This window comes from Eptesicus fuscus, chromosome 18 (genome assembly GCF_027574615.1).
Source record: "Eptesicus fuscus isolate TK198812 chromosome 18, DD_ASM_mEF_20220401, whole genome shotgun sequence".
NCBI classification, from domain to species: Eukaryota; Metazoa; Chordata; class Mammalia; order Chiroptera; family Vespertilionidae; genus Eptesicus; species Eptesicus fuscus.
In genome coordinates, this window is record NC_072490.1 from 34,448,405 (window position 1) to 34,466,591 (window position 18,187).

The following is an 18,187-nucleotide window of genomic DNA, read 5'->3' on the forward strand; positions in this document are numbered from 1 at the left end:
AAGCCCTGAAGAAGCCTCGGCTCCTGGCCCTTCCCCTCCCCTCTCCCCTCCCCCTCTCCCTCTCTCTGTAGAGGCCCAGGAGGGGGTTGCTGAGCTGTCCCAGAGGATTCTGTCTCCAGCACCTTCCTGTCACCAAGGCAGTGCTCAGAGCGGTCAGCGTATCAGGAGGCATCAGGAGCGTTTCCTGCAGGAAAAGCCTTCTCTGAGCCCAGGCCCAACAGCAGGAGCCCCCTCCTCCCCGCACAGCCTGGCCCACTGTTATTTTTTCCAATTGTAGAAGGAAAACATTTCCTCCCCCTCCTCACAGCTCTGCCCTGGGCAGCAGGGAGCCGAGGATGGACAGGGCAGGGTGGGGAGCCCCCGGCCAGGCAGGGGGAAGGCCCAGGCCTGTCTTCTCGGGGCCAGGCTGACCCCTGACCCTCAGTGCCCAGGCAAGGACCTGCCCCCTCTGAGCCACCATGTCCTCACCTACAAAGGCACTGCATTGGGCCAACGTCTCCCAGCTTTCAGGCGTTTCATACACCTGGGTTATGACCTACTGCACACTTATCTTTAAATTAACTCACCTCTCTCTGCCTGGCTGGTGTGGCTCAGTTGGTTGAGCGCTGTCCCATGCTCTAAGCGTCGCTGGTTCGATTCTGGGCAGGACACATGCCCAGGTTGTGGGCTCAATCCCCAGCAGGAGGCAGCAGATTGATGTTTCTCTCTCTCTCCCTCTCCCTACCTCTCTCTCACTCTCTCAAGTCAATAAAAACATATTTTAAAAAAATTAACTCACATTTTAAAAACTTCAGTAACTGCATTTATTAAGCAAACTTTACATCATTATTGTACCTGGAAAACCAGTATCACTTGCCAAAATCAGAAAATAACTGCAAATGTTATAAGGACAACAAGGCTCTACCAGTGACTTCTAGAATGCTGGTGTCAACACCAATGAGCTTGAGACCTTCTTTCTATTAAAAATGGACAATGACAAATGTTAGAGGCATTAAAGATACATTAGCTCCAACAGAGACCTTCTCCTTGATATAATCAGAAGGCTTGAACAAAAACTGAAAATGGCCTGAGTCACAGTGTGATTTAAGGTTAGCTAGTAGTTAATCCAGGTTTGGTTAATCTGAGTTAGTTAATTCAGCGTTAGTTAATGCTGGATGCCACCTAACCTCCCCTCCTGGGTACCCTCCATCTCTCATTGGTTTCCCCTTAAACCTTTTCTGAGAAGACACCCCACTGCATCTTCCTTCCTTCCGCCAAGAGTTATCAGCACCTCCTCTGCCCACCCAGGGGTGTGGGGTGGCTGCCACCATGACCCATTCTAACCTGGAGCAGCTCCCAGCTAATGGGCAGAGAGAAGAAAGCACAGGATCTGGAGACAGATCTGAGTTTAAATCCTCACCTTGCCAATGTCCCTCAGTTTCTCCATCTCTGAAATGGGTTCAATGATCCCAGTTTTGTGAGCTGACTGTGAGGATGGCAGGAGGTTGTTCAGGGCAGTGCTGGACTCCACTAGCGACCATGGGGCTCATGACAGGAAGTGGGGCCCTGGTGCGCCATTGCTCAACGCAAGGGGAGGGAAATGGGCATTTGCCCAGTGCCTGTGACTCGCCTGGCACTGTGCCTTCTGGAACGTTATATTCTTCACATCTCACAATCTCCCAGGGGCCAGTGTGCTGTTATGATTGTCCTTATTTTGCAGACGAGGAAACTGAGGCTCAGAGAGGGCAAGAGCCTTGCCCTAGGCCATACTGTACTTGGACTTCCAGCTTATGCCAGGACACTTGGACCCTGGCTGAGCTCTCTGCAGTCTAAACTGGCCCTGCATTCCCCCAGCCAGGGTGGCTCCAGTCCTAGAGCTCAGCTTGGCAGGTAGTCTTGTGTGCCCAGAACCATCTTTCACTGTGTGCCAGGCGGAGCTCCGAGGACGCAGAGCATTATCCTCAGGGCTCAGTGGGGGGAGCTGCAGGATTCAGCAAGATGAGCTGGAGACAGGAAAGAAGCTAGGAGGGGGCGAAAGAGGAGAGAGGAGTGGGGGATAGGGAGGGAGACACACAGAGAGAGAGACAGACACACAGAGAGATAGAGAGACACACACAAAAGACAGAGTGAAAAGGGAGGGGGTTGGGGAGAGACAGAGAGGGAAAAAAACGGGTGGAGCAAAAAGACATAAATAGAGATGCGTTGGGAAGGCCAGAGAGAGATAAGGCTGAAGGGAGACAGACAGATGGACTGATGGGGGAGGACGCAGAGGAGGGAGTGGGGTGAGGTGCATTGGGGCAGGCAGCCTCCTGCACCCCTGCTGGGCTCCCCAGTCGGCTTCCACAGGTTGTACAACATGAGCCCTGGAGGTGGGGACATGGGTCCTACCTGGCTGTCCCCTGAGTGGCCTTGAGCCCAGGAGGATGGTGACAGAGGCAGGGCCTCTGATTTCTTACAGCTGAACACTCCCAGCTCTCAAAGCAGTGGCAGGACCTGGGGGTGGGGGAGGGGAAAGCGGGGATTGGAAAAGGCAGGGGTGACGGGCAAACACTGATGGCAGGAAGGCAGGAAGGCAGGAAGGCCGGGGTGTTGGGCTAAGGAAGCAGGGGGCTGCTGTAGGCCCGGCTTTTCCTGCCTACCCTGTGGGGCACGGAGAAATCCCCTGTCCTTCCTCCCTGGCGTGGTGGTGGGAACAAGTCAGTTGAGGCCAGGCCACCCTTAGAGCAAGGGCCACAGGGAACCACGTGGCAGCCGGGGGTCTGATAGGAGCCCCTCTTCTAGTCCTGAGAGGCCAGAGCTGGCCTGGGACTGGGGGTGGGTTGGGGTGGTTTCAAAGCCAACAGATCGTAGCTTCAAACACTGCAATTCTGCTCCTTATGAGCTGTGCCTCCGGCCAGTCCCTTCTCTCTGGGGCTTCAGGAGCTGCATCTGTGAAGTGGGATCGTACGAGCACCAGCCTCAGAGGGCAGCTGTGAGGAGGAGGAAGCCAATCAATTCATGGAAAGCTCTAGACGAGCCCTGTTTGAGCACCCAGCCTTGCCAGGTGCCATAGAGGCTCTTGACACGGGCCCTGAGACCTTGGAATCGTGGCTGCCTGCCTCCCACCTCAGTGTCCACCTGTTCCTTCCAGGTGAAAGGAGAAGTGGCCCCGTGCCAGCTCACGTGGCTGACCTCCCACTAAATGGGGGGATTTTAGGTCCTTCCAGAGTCCCCCACAACGGGGGAGTGCCTCCTGGGCAGGAAGGCAGCGGCCCACAGGGCTGGGGCTCCACAGGAGGCCTCTGGGGGCCACTCCCTCAGGACCACGGCCTCATGGGTGTGGCCAGTGCAGACCAGACCGCCCCGCAGCCTGGCACCTGCTGAAATAGTTCCTCTCTCCCTTTTCCTGATGGATGAGTCTGACCCTTGAGCTCTGTCCCTCTGTCCCACCACTTAGAAAACCCCTTTTATGGGGCCGGGGTTTGGGGGGGACAGATCTTGGGGACTAAGGGGGTGGTGCCCCTTGCCCAGCTGGCCCTGGAGGTGCCCAGGCCTGGACAGTGCCCTAGGAAAGGGGGTGAAAAGGCGGAGACGTGGAGATGGGAAGAAGGGAGGGCTGTGGACCAAGAAGGCAGAGAGGGAGAGAAGGGGGCAGACAGAGATGGAGAAGAGGGAGGTCCGAGGGATGGGAGAGAGACCGCGAGTTCCAGGGGGAGGGAGCGGAGGGAGCGACGGAGAGAGGGAGAGGGAGCGAAGGACGGAAGAACAGAGAAGGGAAAGAGAGACACATACACAGGGAGGGGGCTTAACCAGGGACAGAGACGGGGAGATACCGGAGACCGGGGGGTGGAGAGAGAGAGGAAAGACAGCAAAAAACCGGCCCGAGCGAGACGGGCCGAGCAGCCGGGAGGAAGGAAGGGAAGAAGAATAAGCGACGGAGGCGGAGGCGACGCCGGGAAAGGGAGCCTCTGGGGCCGTGGACGCCGCGCCCGCAGGAGGGTCCTGGAGGGCGCGGGGCGGCCGGACCCTCCGACAGCCCAGCCAGGGCCAAGCAGCCAGCGGGCGGGGCGGGGCCGCGGGGCAGCCCGGAGAGCCCGCCGGGGCGCTCGGGGAGGTGGGCGGGGGGCGGGCAGGGGCTCGAGGGCGGGGCGCGGCCGGGCGGGGCGCGGCGCGAGGGCGTGTCTGCGACGGAGCCGCCCCCGCCCCGCCCCCGGCTTGCGCTGCGCCGCTGAGCCCGGCCGGGGCGCCGGGGCCGGGGGCGGCTGGCGCGGGCAGGAAGCGCCTCGCGGCCCGGGCCCGCCCCCCGCCTCCTGCCTCCTCCGGGCTCCCGGCTCCCGGCCGCGCCGCACCCCATGCACTCGCCGTGCCGCGCAGCCCGCGCACGCCCGGATGGCTCGTCGCGCCGCGGGCGGCGCACCCCGTAGCGCCCGGGCCGCCGCGACCGGCCCCCGGCCGCCGCGCCCGCCATTCCGGGCCCCGCCGCCGTGCCCGCCGCCGCTGCCGCTGCTGCTGCTGCTGCTGCTGCTGGGGGCGGCGCGGGCCGGCGCCCTGGAGATCCAGCGCCGCTTCCCCTCGCCCACGCCCACCAACAACTTCGCCCTGGACGGCGCGGCCGGGACGCTGTACCTGGCGGCCGTCAACCGCCTCTACCAGCTGTCGAGCGCCAACCTGAGCCTGGAGGCCGAGGCGGCCGTGGGTCCGGTGGCCGACAGCCCGCTGTGTCACGCCCCGCAGCTGCCGCAGGCCTCTTGCGAGCACCCGCGGCGTCTCACCGACAACTACAACAAGATCCTGCAGCTGGACCCCGGCCAGGGCCTGGTGGTCGCGTGCGGCTCCATCTACCAGGGCTTCTGCCAGCTGCGGCGCCGGGGCAACATCTCGGCGGTGGCCGTGCCCTTCCCGCCCGCCGCGCCGCCCGCCGAGCCCGTCACGGTGTTCCCCAGCATGCTGAACGTGGCGGCCAACCACCCGAACGCGTCCACCGTCGGGCTGGTGCTGCCGCCCGCCGCCGGCACGGGGGGCAGCCGCCTCCTCGTGGGCGCCACGTACACCGGCTACGGCAGCGCCTTCTTCCCGCGCAACCGCAGCCTGGAGGACCACCGCTTTGAGAACACGCCCGAGATTGCCATCCGCTCCCTGGACGCGCGCGGCGACCTGGCCAAGCTCTTCACCTTCGACCTCAACCCTTCCGACGACAACATCCTCAAGATCAAGCAGGGGGCCAAGGAGCAGCACAAGCTGGGCTTCGTGCGTGCCTTCCTGCACCCGCCGGACCCGCCGCCGGGCGCCCCGTCCTACGCGTACCTGGCGCTCACCAGCGAGGCGCGTGCGGGCGACAAGGAGAGCCAGGCGCGGAGCCTGCTGGCGCGCATCTGCCTGCCTCGCGGCGCTGGCGGCGACGCCAAGAAGCTCACCGAGTCCTACATCCAGCTGGGCTTGCAGTGCGCGGGCGGCGCGGGCCGCGGCGACCTCTACAGCCGCCTGGTGTCGGTCTTTCCCGCGCGCGAGCTGCTCTTTGCGGTCTTCGAGCGGCCCCAGGGGGCCCCCGCGCCCCGGGCGGCTCCCGCCGCGCTCTGCGCCTTCAGCTTCGCCGACGTGCAGGCTGCCATCCGCGCCGCGCGCACCGCCTGCTTCGTAGAGCCTGCACCCGACGTGGTGGCGGTGCTCGACAGCGTGGTGCAGGGCACCGGGCCAGCCTGCGAGCGCAAGCGCAACATCCAGGTAAGTGCAGGCGTGGCGGTGCCGGGGACCCCGCTCCGCTCAGGTCGCCGCGGGAGAGCGGGCCGGTAACTGGGCGGGTTGCGCGCTTTGCGGGTCACTGGTGTGAGCGTCCGGGGACACAAGTGTGTACTCTGGACCACAGGTGCATGTGCGGGGGCTTAGGTGTACTCTCGAGGGTACAGGTGTCAGCTGAGATGGGGGCAACTAGCGCGAATACGGCCCAGGTGTGCGTGTGAGGCCATTCAATTGAGTGCTGGCTTACAGGTGCGCATACCTAGGTGCGTGGGCGGGGTTCAGGTTGTGGATAGGTACGTGCTGACGAGAGCTAACGGTGTATGTATAGCTCAGGTGTGCGCCCGGAGGTGGGTCCTAGGCGGTGGGCACACAGCAAGTGAGTAGTGTGTGTGTGACCAAAGGCCTTGGTTGGGGAGGTGCCAGGGTCAGGAGGGTATGCAGGGGGCAGGACTGGCCCTGAGGCTCAGGAGGGAATGAGGAGTGGCCAGGTGTGAGGACACACCAGCTGGTGGGAAGGGGACCCAAGTGTCTGGGGCTGGGTTGGGGAGTAACAAGGGGGCCAGGTTCGGGGATCAGTGTGTGTGTTGAAGTTGTGGGGATGTGACCTAAGGGTGCCGAGGGAACTTCGTGCCCTTCTCTTCAAGTAAGCGCACCAGCAAGGGGTCACTTGTTCAGGGGGCCCTGGGAAGTGGAACCCTTCACCTTTTCCACACTCTGCATCTGTGTCCGAGCCTGGGGAATCCGTTTGAACCCCAGGCTTTGCCACTGCCCTAGGAAGCCTCCGTTCCTCCTTCCGCAAATGCCCGACTCAGACTTCTGGTGATTCCAGAGCCCTCCTTGGGGCCAGGCCCCTGATTGCCCTGCCCCATTCCTCCTCTGTGGTCCTCGGGCTGCGGCAGGAATCTCATGAGCTTAATTATTCGTGGGTGTGCCCAACACTAGGGCTTACAGAAAACTCAGATTCCTGCCCTTATAGTCAGGCTCCCACGGCTGCCCACCACCCGGCTGGCTGGCTGCCCTGAAAAGAAAGGTCATCGTGGGTGAGCAGGGCAGACTGTCCCAGGGAGCAGGGGCCAGCCAGAGGAGGGCTGGCCGCCCAGCGCTGTGGTTGAGACATCCACCATTCCTCTTCCCAGAGCCACAGACCCCAGTGGGCTGTGTTTGGGTGGGTTTTGTTTAAGGAGGTCTCGGGGCTAGGAGTGAGTGGGGAGTCGACCCTACTCTATGGAAGGAAGACCCTGTTGGGGGACCAAGGCCTCCCCTCAACCTTCCCAGGTCCTGCATGTCCATCCAGGCCCTGGTGAGTCTGTCCCCTTGGGCCTCTAGTCTCCTCCTCCCCCTCTGGCAGGAGCCTTCTCAGTTCCTAAGGTCCATTATTTTCAGCCTGGCCTCGTGCAATGACTCATTCTGCTGAAGGGGGCTGGGGCTTCCTTCTTTTTAGGGGGCAGGGCCTCTACAAGGACACAGCCCCAGGGACAGAGTGGCCAAGGGCCTCCTCCTGACCCCAAGGTGAGGCGGGTTCTCAGCCCCCCGTCACTCTCCCTGTGTCCGCCCCATCCCTCTCCCTGTCCCCATACCCAGCTGTGGGCACAGGCCAGTGCCCCTGGGCCGGCTCTTCCAGATGTGTAAAATCAAGGCCCCGGGGTGGGGGTGGGGCGGGTGGTTATTATTCTTGCTCCAGGCTGTTGCCAGCTCCTCAGTTACAGGTTAAGAATTTGGACTTCGCACGCTGGGCTCAAACCCTACTCTGCCACTTCCCAGCTATGTGACGTTGGCAAAGGACTTAACCTTCCTCATCTGTAAAGTGGGGATGATAAAAACAAACCTCTAAGGACTAAATGAACTAATTAATGTGAAGCACTTCCCTGGCACATAATAAGCACCTGGTAGAGGTATGCTCTCCTTGTTATTATTACCCCAGGGGACAGTTTTAGCAGAAGTCTGGGCTGGATCCTGAACAGCAAAGTGACCTATTTTGGCTTCTTCTTGCTGCAGAGGCGACTCCACCCTCTCCCACCTCTAGAAGCCTCAGTAAACAGTTCTAAACCGCTACTGGGTGCCCAGCCCTGTGCACTGGGGGGCAGTGGTGACTCAGTTTCTGCTCTTGTGGATCATGCAGGCGAGCTCTTACAGCCGGAGGGATGAGGGAGCCAGGAGAGGGGCATCAAGTCGTCTCTGCTGCAAGAAGAAGCCAAAATAGGTCACTCTTTGCTGTTCATCTTGGGGGAGTGATATCACAGCAGAGGGGGATGGGCAGGAGTTAGCCATCGGAGGCTGGCAGGAGAGGAGGGAAGGGTCCAGGCTGAGGGAACAGCCTTTGCAAACACCTGGAGGTAGGATACAGCAAATGGGCTAGAGCAGTGGTCGGCAAACAGCGGCTCTCGAGCCACGTGCGGCTCTTTGGCCCCTTGAGTGTGGCTTGGCGTTAGAACCACTTCTTCAAAATAGACTCGCCCAGGCTGAAAACCGACTTCTGCGCATGGGCCACGAAGTTTCAATCTCACTGTACGTGCGCGCCCACACGTGGTATTTTGTGGAAGAGCCACACTCCAGGGGCCAAAGAGCCGCATGTGGCTCGAGAGCCTCGGTGTGCCGACCACTGGGCTAGAGCAACTGAACCGAGTGGGGAGGCGGGTGGGGCTGCAGGGTGCAGGTTGGCCGTATGATGGAATTGGGACTGTATCCTGGGGACATGGGGAGCCATGAAGGGTTTTAGCCAGAGGAGTGATACGACTTGAATGAGCATCTGCATGTCTTCCTCTGAGGAATGGGAATGACAATAAAAGTACCTGCCTCGCAGGACCGTGGTGGGAATTCCACGAGATCATACTGGGGAAGCTCTTAGTAGAGTGGCTGGCACATGTGCTTGCAATTACTATGATTATTTTAATTTTATTTTTTAAATCTTTTATTAATGAAACATTTTTATTTTATATATATATATTTTTGTTTATTGATGGGAGAGGGAGAGAGGAGAGAAACATGGATTTGTTGTTCCACTTACTTATGCATTCATTGGTTGAGTCTTACATGTGTCCTGACTGGGGATCAAACCAGCAACCTTGGCATATCGGGACGATGCTGTAACTAAGCTCCCTGGCCAGTGCTTACTATGCTTATTTCTAACGTAATTATTTTAGAAAGTCCCTAGGTGATTGGTGAGAAGGCAAGAGGAGAGACAGGGGGAGAGTAGTTGGGAGGCTGGTGCCATCTCCCGGGCAGGAGATTCACTCACTCATTCGCAGATAGTCCTCCAACACTTGCCGTGGCGGGCACCGGGCGCAGCAGTGCAGGTAGCGGGCCAGGCCTTGTTCCTGGGGATGTGATGGGCCACCGGGGGGCATAGAAGGAAGCGGTGGGCTTGGGACAGATTTGGCTGCCAGGATGTCGCCCCAGAGGTGGGGACCGACAGGATGGAGGGGAAGGAAGCTGCCCAGTCTGGCCCGACATCAGATGGAAGTTGGGCGAGGGGACAGCACCTTGTTCTTCCATCTGTTCTCCAAGGACATCTGACCTCCAGGCAAGGGCGGTGGCTTGGCCAGGCCTCTGGAAACTCAGCTTCCTGCAGTTGTGGGTTGTTTTTTTTTTTGTTTTGTTTTGTTTTAACCCTCACCAGAGGATATGTTTTTATTGATATGTATTTATTTTAATTTTTTTATTGTTGACAGTTTACAGATGTCTCCCACTTTCCCTGCCCCCCTTCACTTTTTATTGATTTTTAGAGAGAGAGAGAGAGAGGAAGGGAGAGACCAGGGTTGCCTGAAACGTCGGTATGTGTCCTGACCGGGAATCAAACCCGCAGCCTCTTGGCGTACGGGACGATGCTCCAACCAACTGGGCCACCTGGCCAGGGCCCACAGTTGTTTTTGGGGTCTCTCAGCCCCACAGCCTCAGTCAGGGTCATTTTGGGCAGGCTTTTTCCTCTGCTCTCCACCTTTAAGACAATGAAGGGAGGAGGTACTGAGGTGTGAGGTGAGAGGCAGGAAATCTCCGAGGCCCCAGCTTTGCCCCTGATGGTTTTTGGCATATTTGGGGCTGTTGGACTGTTTTGATAAAGTGGGAGTGAGGAAATTAGCCTTCCTTGCGTATAGCATGGATTCCTTCCGTCACCTCATGTTTGAGGTGAAAGCAAGTTTGGGAAGTTGCCACAGCTATCAAGGGGGGAAACTGAGGTACAGGGTCACCCAGCAAGGCAAGGGCAGGCTGAGTCTTTTAAAAAATATATTTTTTTATTTATTTCTGAGAGGAAGGGAGAGGGAGAGAGAGATGAAACATCAAGGATGAAATTGAATCATTGATCGGCTGCCTTCTGCACGCCCCACACTAGTCGAGTCTGCAACCCAGCATGTGCCCTGACCAGGAATCAAACTGTGACCTCCTGGTTCATAGGTGGATGCTCAACCACTGAGCTCACTGTCACCTTTGAATGACCATAGTATTTGTGTTCTTAAATCAAAAAGAAAACTGACAGGGAAATGTCAGTGCTGCATTTTCAAGGTGTCTTTTTATAGTAAAGGTGGAAAAAAAACCCTCAGGCGGTTTTACACTGGCATGTGGTGGGTGGGTGCTCATTGTCAAGAAGGCGTTTTTCTGAACCAATTTAGGGGCTGAAATGCTGGGTGGAGGTGGAGGGAGACAGCTCCCAAGATGGGCTTTCTATATGGAATGGGAATGGGGCTGGGAGTGAGCTCCCCGTGGCCAAGGGTATAAGCAGAGGCACTTGGTAGGACTTAGGAGAAGGGGTTCCCGTGGGGTTGGCCAGGATGACCTTCTAACCTAGAGAGATAGACAGGGCTTGGGCCAGAAGTCTGTTCCTATCCCTCCCCACGCTGGGAAAGGCATGCATTTGGATTCCCAAGTAGGTGAGGGTAAAGCTCATCTTGAGTTCTGCTCTCCTCCCTGTATGCTGTGTGACCTCTGGATCTCATGCTTTCTCATTGTAAAGCCGGCCAGTGTCTTCTTCTGAGGATGTGGGCAGATTAAAATCTCACACGCAGTGCCCAAAAATGGCAGGCAGAGGAAAAGAGTACATCAGAGGAAAGTGTGCTCGGCGTGTGGAGGATGCTTTAGTACAGTGGTTCTCAACCTTTCTAATCCCGCGACCCTTTAATACAGTTCCCCAGGTTGTGGTGACCCCCAACCATGAAATTATTTTCGTTGCTACTTCATAACTGTCATTTTGCTACTGTTATGAATCGTAATGTAAATATCTGTGTTTTCCGATGGTCTCGGGCGACCCTGCTAGCGGTTCTCCATCTGTAGAGCCTAAGACCATCGGAAAACACAGATATTTACATGACGATTCATAACAGTAGCAAAATGACAGTTATGAAGTAGCAATGAAAATAATTTCATGGTTGGGGGTCACCACAACATGGGGAACTGTATTAAAGGGTCGCGGCATTGGAAAGGTTGAGAACCACTGCTTTAGAGGATCACACAGGCCCTAAAGGTGAGCAGGCATGGGCAAGATAGAAGGGTGAGGCCAGGGCGGGTCTAGAGCCGTGGGGGTCCCAGCGAGCTCAGAGGCAGGTGGGCATAGACTGAGATGGGAGGACTGAGCCTGCTGTCGCCACTGTTGGTGGGGTTGGATGCTGAGCTTCTGAGGGGTGTGCGGAGGGTAGGTGCCCTTTTGGCTCTCTCGGGCTGAGCTCTGAGTTCTGAGCAGGGACCAATGCCTTTGATCTCACATTCCCCCCCCCACCCCCCCGCCCCAAGGCAGGAAGTGCTGTTATCCCCAGTTTACACATGGGGAAACTGAGGCCCAGGGTCACACAGCTCATCAGCAGTGCGACTGCTGACTGCAGAGTCCACGCTGGGTGATGGCTGCTGTTAGCTGTGAGCTCTGTGGCAAGTTGTACAATTACACCCCCTTCCCCCCCATGGAGATCTGGGTGTTGCCCTTCGTACAAAACCCCCTTCGGTGATAGCACCTCCATGCAGGCTCCGGATGGAGCTAGACTGACGCTGCAGTGACTCAGATCCAGAGTGGGGTGCGGCCGGCTGTGGCACCTGTAGAGGCCGGGCCGTACGTTGGGGACGATAGCTGATGGGGCCTCCTGCGGAAGTGGGGGAGGCAGGGGAGCACCTGGTTGCGTTCAGCTCTGGAACTAGGATCGCCTGGATTCTGGAAGGAGTGTGCCCCCGGCCTTTTGGGGGTGTGAATGAGGGATGTGGTCCGTTTGAACGATGACTGGACACATCCCTTTCTACACGGACCCCAGCCCTGCCCGGTACAGACTGTGCTGGGCACTGGGCTTCCCTGCAGTGCGGCCCCTCACTGTCTGGCGTTTGCCAGGAGGTGGCTGGAGGACCTGTCATGGCCCTGGCCGTGACCACAGTAAGACCCGCCATGGACCCAGGCAGGCCCAGAGAGGTGGGTGAGTGCTGGGCCCTGGATTTCCCCGTCGGGAAAGAGGGCTCAGCCGAGGGAAGAAGGGGTGTCCTGGCGTTTGGCGGAGGCCCTGTGTGAGTCGGCGTCGGTCCCTGCAGAACGGCCTCGACCCGAGTTCGTTTTGCCCGCCCACAGCTGCCGGCCCTCATGGAGATTAAGGAAATAGGCTGGTTCCAGGTTTGGTTGCTGCAGGGAGGAAGAGGTGGTGTGTATGGAAGGAGCGTGAGGGCCGGAGCCCCTGGGACTGAGGGGCCCCTTCCCCTTTCTGGGCCTCCGTCCGTTTCCTGCTCAGAGTTGGGACATGGGGTGGCAAGGGAGCCCTCACTCTGCCACCAGAAATGCTCCCATCAGCATCATTATCACTCCTGTTGCTGTTTCTCGGGGACTTATCCTCTGTGGGGCCCTCTGCAAAGCACTTTACGTGTAGTGTATCTTTTCATACCCACCCCCACCCTGAAACAGGATGAAGTGTTATCCCCAGTCTACAAAAAGGGGAAGCAGTGACTTGCCTGAGGTCACACAGTGGGTGAACGGCGGAGCCGGTGCCTGGCCGCAGAGTCTGTGTTCATCACCTTTAATCTCTGGGTTCTCTGACAACACTGACCAAAGGGCCCTGACGTCACAGCGGGAGGGGGTGAATGGGCCCATTTTAAAGGTGGGGAAACTGAGACCCAGGGAAGTTCTGCTTCCCAGGACTGTAGCTACCGTCACCTACGAGAGCCCAGCACCTCCTGGGCAACATCTCCTACCTGTCTGTCCTCCTGGTGGAGGGTGCTCTGAAGTGTGGCAGTATTGGGGGGGGGGGGAGGGGGAGGCTCAGCTTTGTTACCTGGAAGCCCCCAAAAAGGATGAATCAGACCCTGTCCCTCCTCTCCAGGAACCCCCACATGGTCAGGAAGGAGAGCATGACAAAAGACACACACGGACCAGCGCATCTGAGGAAGTCAGGGAAGGCTCCCTGGAAGAAGGTGACGCTGGAGCAGGACTTTGACGGATGGGGCTGGGGAAGGCATTCCAGGCAGAGGACACAGCAGGGGCAGAGGCCCAGAGATGTGGTAGAACGTGGCTTGGGTAACAGGCAGCGATGAAACTGAGAGTGTGTGGGGTCTGGGGTGTAGGCCAAGGATTTGGACACTGTCCTTTGGGCTGTGGAGAGCCAGCAAGGGTTTGTTTGGGAAGAGCGAGACAATCTGTTTCTAGAAGGGACCGTGGGTGCGAGCCCCGAATTAGTCCTGCCAGGTGCTGGCAGAAGCAGGAGGCTCTCTCTCAGAGCCCGCCCCACCGCGTTCCCCCCCACCCCACCCCCCGCTGGACCAGGTGACTCCCCAGGGCCTCTCCAGCTCTGACAACGGTGTGGGGATTGCCATGGAAACCAGCAGGTCTCCACATGGGGACAGGCCCGGAAAGTCCCCTGGCGCCAGCCGCGTGGATTTGGATCCTGGCTACTACCCCCAGAGCGAGACTGTTTTCTTCCTTCCAGAGCCCGTGTTTGGGCCAGGGGGAGCCATACAGGCCTCCAGGGCGGGCCTTGCACAGCCCACTCTCCTGCTAATACTCGATGCCACCTGGATCTGCCCATCTCTGGGCCCGTGTGGCTCGCCCCGCCCACTCCACTGTCCTTTACCCTGAAATATAATAAATCACGTGCTGGAGGAGGGAGGAAGCTGTAAGCTCCATTACGAGGTTCAGTGAGGCCCCAGTGGGGCGTTAATCATATAGCACTTTCTGCTCTGATCGGTAAATAATGGGGGGGCAGTGGGCAGAAGCCTTGACGTGGAAGCCAGGCCGGGAAAGGAACTAAAGGGGGATCAGCACCCACCCCCGCCCCCTAGGCCCCGCTCAGGATGCGTCCACCGTCTGTGTTTGAGCCCTCCAGAAGTGGACATTTCCTTGGTGGGCCTCAGTTTCCCCAGCTTGCAACCCAGGGCATTTCCAGCTCCAAGTAGCCACACTCCCCGCAGCTGTTGGCAACGCCCGACAGAGCAGCTGTGAGAGGCTGTGGTGAAGGGCCAGGACTCTGGAGCTCGCCTGCCTAGTTTGAAGCTCCCATCTAGACATAATGGCTGTGTGACTTTGGGCAAATCACTCCACCTCTCTGGGCCCCAGTTACCTTTGCTGTAAAGGAGCATCAGCTCGTTAGGGTGTGTTAAATGAGGGGTTAAATGAGGTTATGCAGGCAGAGATCTGCGCGCAAAGTAAACAGTAGCTGATTATTATTGTCATGTTGTTGATACTACTGTATTGTTGTTATTATAAGCTGTCACTTCCCAGCGAGGGGTTGGTCCCCGAACTGGGATCTGGTCAGCTAGCGAGAGGGACCCACGTGTCACCTCCATGTCTCCAGCACAGGGGACTTGGCCCAGAGGTGTTTGCTGGGGGCCCCACGCCAGCCCTGTCCCCTCGGCTGCGCCACAAGCGGTGGTAAAGTGACTCTGGGACCCAGGCCAGCACCCTCTGGGGAGGAGGGTGTGAGTTCCAGTCTCGAGGGCCCCGGAGCCCCTGGAGGAGGAAGGCAGCCTGTGCCGGGGAGGCGGCTGCGGTTCTGGCTCTCCCCTCCGGCCTGCATCCTCTCCAGGGAAGAAGCTGGGACAAAACCGTTCTGGGTGAGGAAGGGCCAGCGCCACTACACTGCCACCCCGCCCTCCCCCCCCCGCCCCCCCCCCCCCCCCCCCCCCGTTCGAGCCGGGAGGGAGTGACTTTTCACTGGGGCCAGAGGAGTCGCTGGCTGCCCATCCCACACTGTCTCCTCTGGGACCCTGGGGGGAGGGCTGGAAGTGGGGCCAGGCTGGGCTGGAATGAGAAACAGCTTCAAGAAGGGGGAGCAGGGTGTCGGGCGGGGGGGGGGGGGGGCACGTCCAGCTAACAAAACAATGGCTGCTTGAGTCAGCGGCTGTGGCCTTAGTTCCCAGGCAGGCCCTGAGCGGAGCAGGCCCGGCCGCGCTCCCAACATCCGGGCAGCACTGCTGACCCAGCCTCACAGGCTTCCCTTTGGGAAGTTGGTAGAGTGGCTCGTCCTGGGGGCTCCCCAGTCCTCAGGCATCCCTGAGCTCCTGCCCAGGGGCCTGCGGAGCTGACTGGGAACATTTGTTATGGTGTTGCTGTTACTGTCCCCACTTTACGGATGAGGAGACTGAGGCTCAGAGAGAATGGGGCACCCCACCGTGTTAAGAGCCGTGAAGCTCGGCACATTAGGGGCCTCAGCTTCTGTCTGTTTGGGGGCACAGCAAGAGTGTGTGGGCCCCCTGCTCCCATCCCCATCCCGGTACAGCCAGGCCTCTGACCGCAGCCCGGGGGCTGTCCCTCCAGACTGTGTCCAGCCTCTCGGCAGCGCCCGGAGTGTTTCGTGGGTGGGGGGACACTTGTGTTCAGGGCAGCCTGGCCCGCTGGTTCACGCAGCCCTTCTTGATGGTGCCCAGTTGGCCTGGATGACCTCAGTGCCCTGGGCCTGGGTGACCTGCCTCCTCCAGGGAGGGGGTTGGGGCAGCCACGGCGGGCTTCTCTGAAGCTCCGGAAGGGTCTGCACGAACTGCGGTGGCCATTGTCATTCGCCAGTCCACCCTCCTGATCCAGGCAGCCGGGGGCGGGTGGGGGATGACTGCGCCGCGGGTTCTGCGGAAGCCTCTGCCCGTCTTGGTGCCTTGCTTTCGAAACCCAGCCATTGCTTTTGCTCTCCAGCTCAGGGCCAGGCCTCCTATTGTTCTCTGGCCTGTCGGCCGTCCTCTCCAGCCCTGGCCCGTCCAGGAAGCGGGCGTCTTGATCGCCCACAGGGAGGTGCTGGTATTTCCTCTCTGGGCAGCAGGCAGCTTCCTCCTGGGCATGGGAGCCATTGTGAGAGGCCCCCCAGGATGGAAGTCCGTTCTGACCTCTCCCGGGGCCGGCAAACAGTAGGCCCATCGCTCTTTCCATGCCTCAGTTTATCCTCCGTGCAGGTGTCAGCTCGGTGGACTCACAGCCCGGTAGGTACAGTGTCCAGAGAGGCCCCTCAGACGGATGTGGGAGGGAGGAGTTTGGGTTTGAGAACCATAGGTGTGCCTTCAAATCCTGACCTGACCATGTGTCCTTGGGTGACCTTGAGAACACTTTCCCCCTTAACCTCCGCGCTTCTGACGTATGGGGGAGGAGTTACTCAGCTGGGCTTTGCAGGAAGCAACAATCCAGGCCCTGTGGTCTAGGCCCGGCTTTTGAGGCCCCCGTTACATTGTACCTGCCTGGTCCCTGTTGGCTCCCGCTCCTCCACTCCTTGTCTCTTGGGGTGTCCCCTGGCTGCTCCTCAGCTGTCCAAGCTGAGGGACAAGGAGTGGCCGGGACAGGAGGTTGGGGGAAGCAAAGAGGCTGGCCAGACCCAGTAGGACCTTGAGGGCCCCGGAGCAAAGTTTGGGTTTATGTCGAGGGCACTGGGGAGCCATTGAAGGCTGTTGAGCTGTGGTGGAGGTACAACCTGTTTTGGGTTATTTTTTTTAAATAAACTTTTTATTTTGGAATAATTTTAGATTTACAGGGAAGTTACAAAGAGAGTTCCTACATACCCTTCCCTCAGTTTTCCCCATTGCTAAGGTCTGCCATTACCAGAGGACATTTGTCTAAACGGAAGAAACCCACGCAGGTAATTTGCTCTCAGCTAAACTCCAGGTTTTACTCCACGGATGTCCTTTTACTTTTCCAGGACCGCCCTTTGCATTTCGTGCTTCGTAGTTTGAACGGTTCCTTTTGGCTGCTGTGGAGGGTGAGTGGGAGGGTGGCCCTCTCAGCCCCCAGCCCAGGGGAGGTGAGCGGAGGGCCGTCTGTGCTCCGCCACGTAACACCCCGGAGCGTGCTTTCCACTCCTGGCAGTGAAACCTCACTTGCCCAAGATCACAGTTCAATCACAATAAAACACGTGAGGCAGGAAGGTATACAAAGTCCCAACAGCCGGTGTAGTCTCTACCTGGGACGGAACCACTGGGGCTCGCAGCCTGCCACGGTGCCCGCCATCGCTGCCTCATCCTCCTCAGAGTGCCACCTGCGGTGGGACTGAGGTTTGGCGGGGTCGGCGGGCAGGATGTGGGAGGCCTAAGAAGCTGGGCTCTTGAAGCTCTTACTCCAGCTGGCTTCCTGGGGAGAGAAAGTCAACACAATTACAGCTGGTAGTGAAATCAATATGTCAGAGTTTTAATGGGAGAGCGGGCAGAGCTGAGCTTTGGCACCGGGAGGCAGCTCGCCGGAGGGGTCAGGGGGCATCCTGCTCTCAGAAAAGAGGTGAGGCCAGGGGCTGTTGCTCATCCCATTATAGAGAGGGGTAGACGGAAGTTCTTGGAGGAATCGACACCAGCCGCCAGGTATTGTCTGGGCCTGGACACCTGCCGCCCCTGTGTGGCCACACGTAGAGTAGGCATATGATTGACTCAGTTTTCCCTTAGTTCTCCAGCACTCAGCACGGCCGTGTTGCTCTCAGTCTCCCTGCTTGGAAAGGGAGCAGGCCAATGCAGTTGTTCACACTTTAGTCAGAATTAGTTTTCTTTCTTTAGGAAATACTCACCCCAGAGCTCAGTCTCTGCCCTGGAGAAGCTCATGCACAGGCTACCGTGATGAACGAAGGGGGTGACGGGCGCAGAGCCTTCCCCGAGGAAGGGGGATTATTCTGAGTCACACTTGGAAGGCTGGCTAAAAACTTCCTGGCTGGGCTTGCCTGGCACGGGGAACCGCGGGGTTAAGACAAGGGGACTGAGCGGCTCAGAGGTGTGGAAAGGACACTGGCTGCTGAGGACACAACACTGCGAAGGCCCAGGAGCCCCGGAGGGGAAACGTGGCCACATTTGAGGAACTGCAGAGATTGGCTTCTCGCCGCGGAGGGTGGGGCACAGGGAAGAAGTGAGACTGAGGCCTGGCCAGTTGGCAAGACCCAGATCACAAAGGCCTTCGGTGCCAGGCTTGATACTGAGGACAGCTGGGAGCCAGAGCAAGGTTCGAGGCAGGGGAGGGCTGGCCAGTTTTGCTCTTGGAAAGGTGACCCTGTGGGTTGCAGGGAGCTGCTGTGACAGTCCAGCGCCCCCCCCCCCCCCCCCGCCCCCTACTCCCAGGGGAATTCTTGTTTCTGACAGGCCCAGGCTGAGTGAGGCTTGA

General features: G+C 58.9%; 1 protein-coding gene across 1 annotated transcript in view; it reads left to right on the forward strand.

Annotated features, from left to right (window-relative positions):
• Positions 1-4,337: 4,337 nt before the first annotated feature.
• PLXND1 (plexin D1) overlaps positions 4,338-18,187 on the forward strand; it is a 53,276-nt gene continuing 39,426 nt past the window's right edge. The window contains exon 1 of the mRNA XM_028127692.2: positions 4,338-5,679. Within this exon, the coding sequence (XP_027983493.2) occupies positions 4,348-5,679 (1,332 nt within the window). The 5' untranslated portion in view covers positions 4,338-4,347. The remainder of the gene's footprint in view (positions 5,680-18,187) is intronic.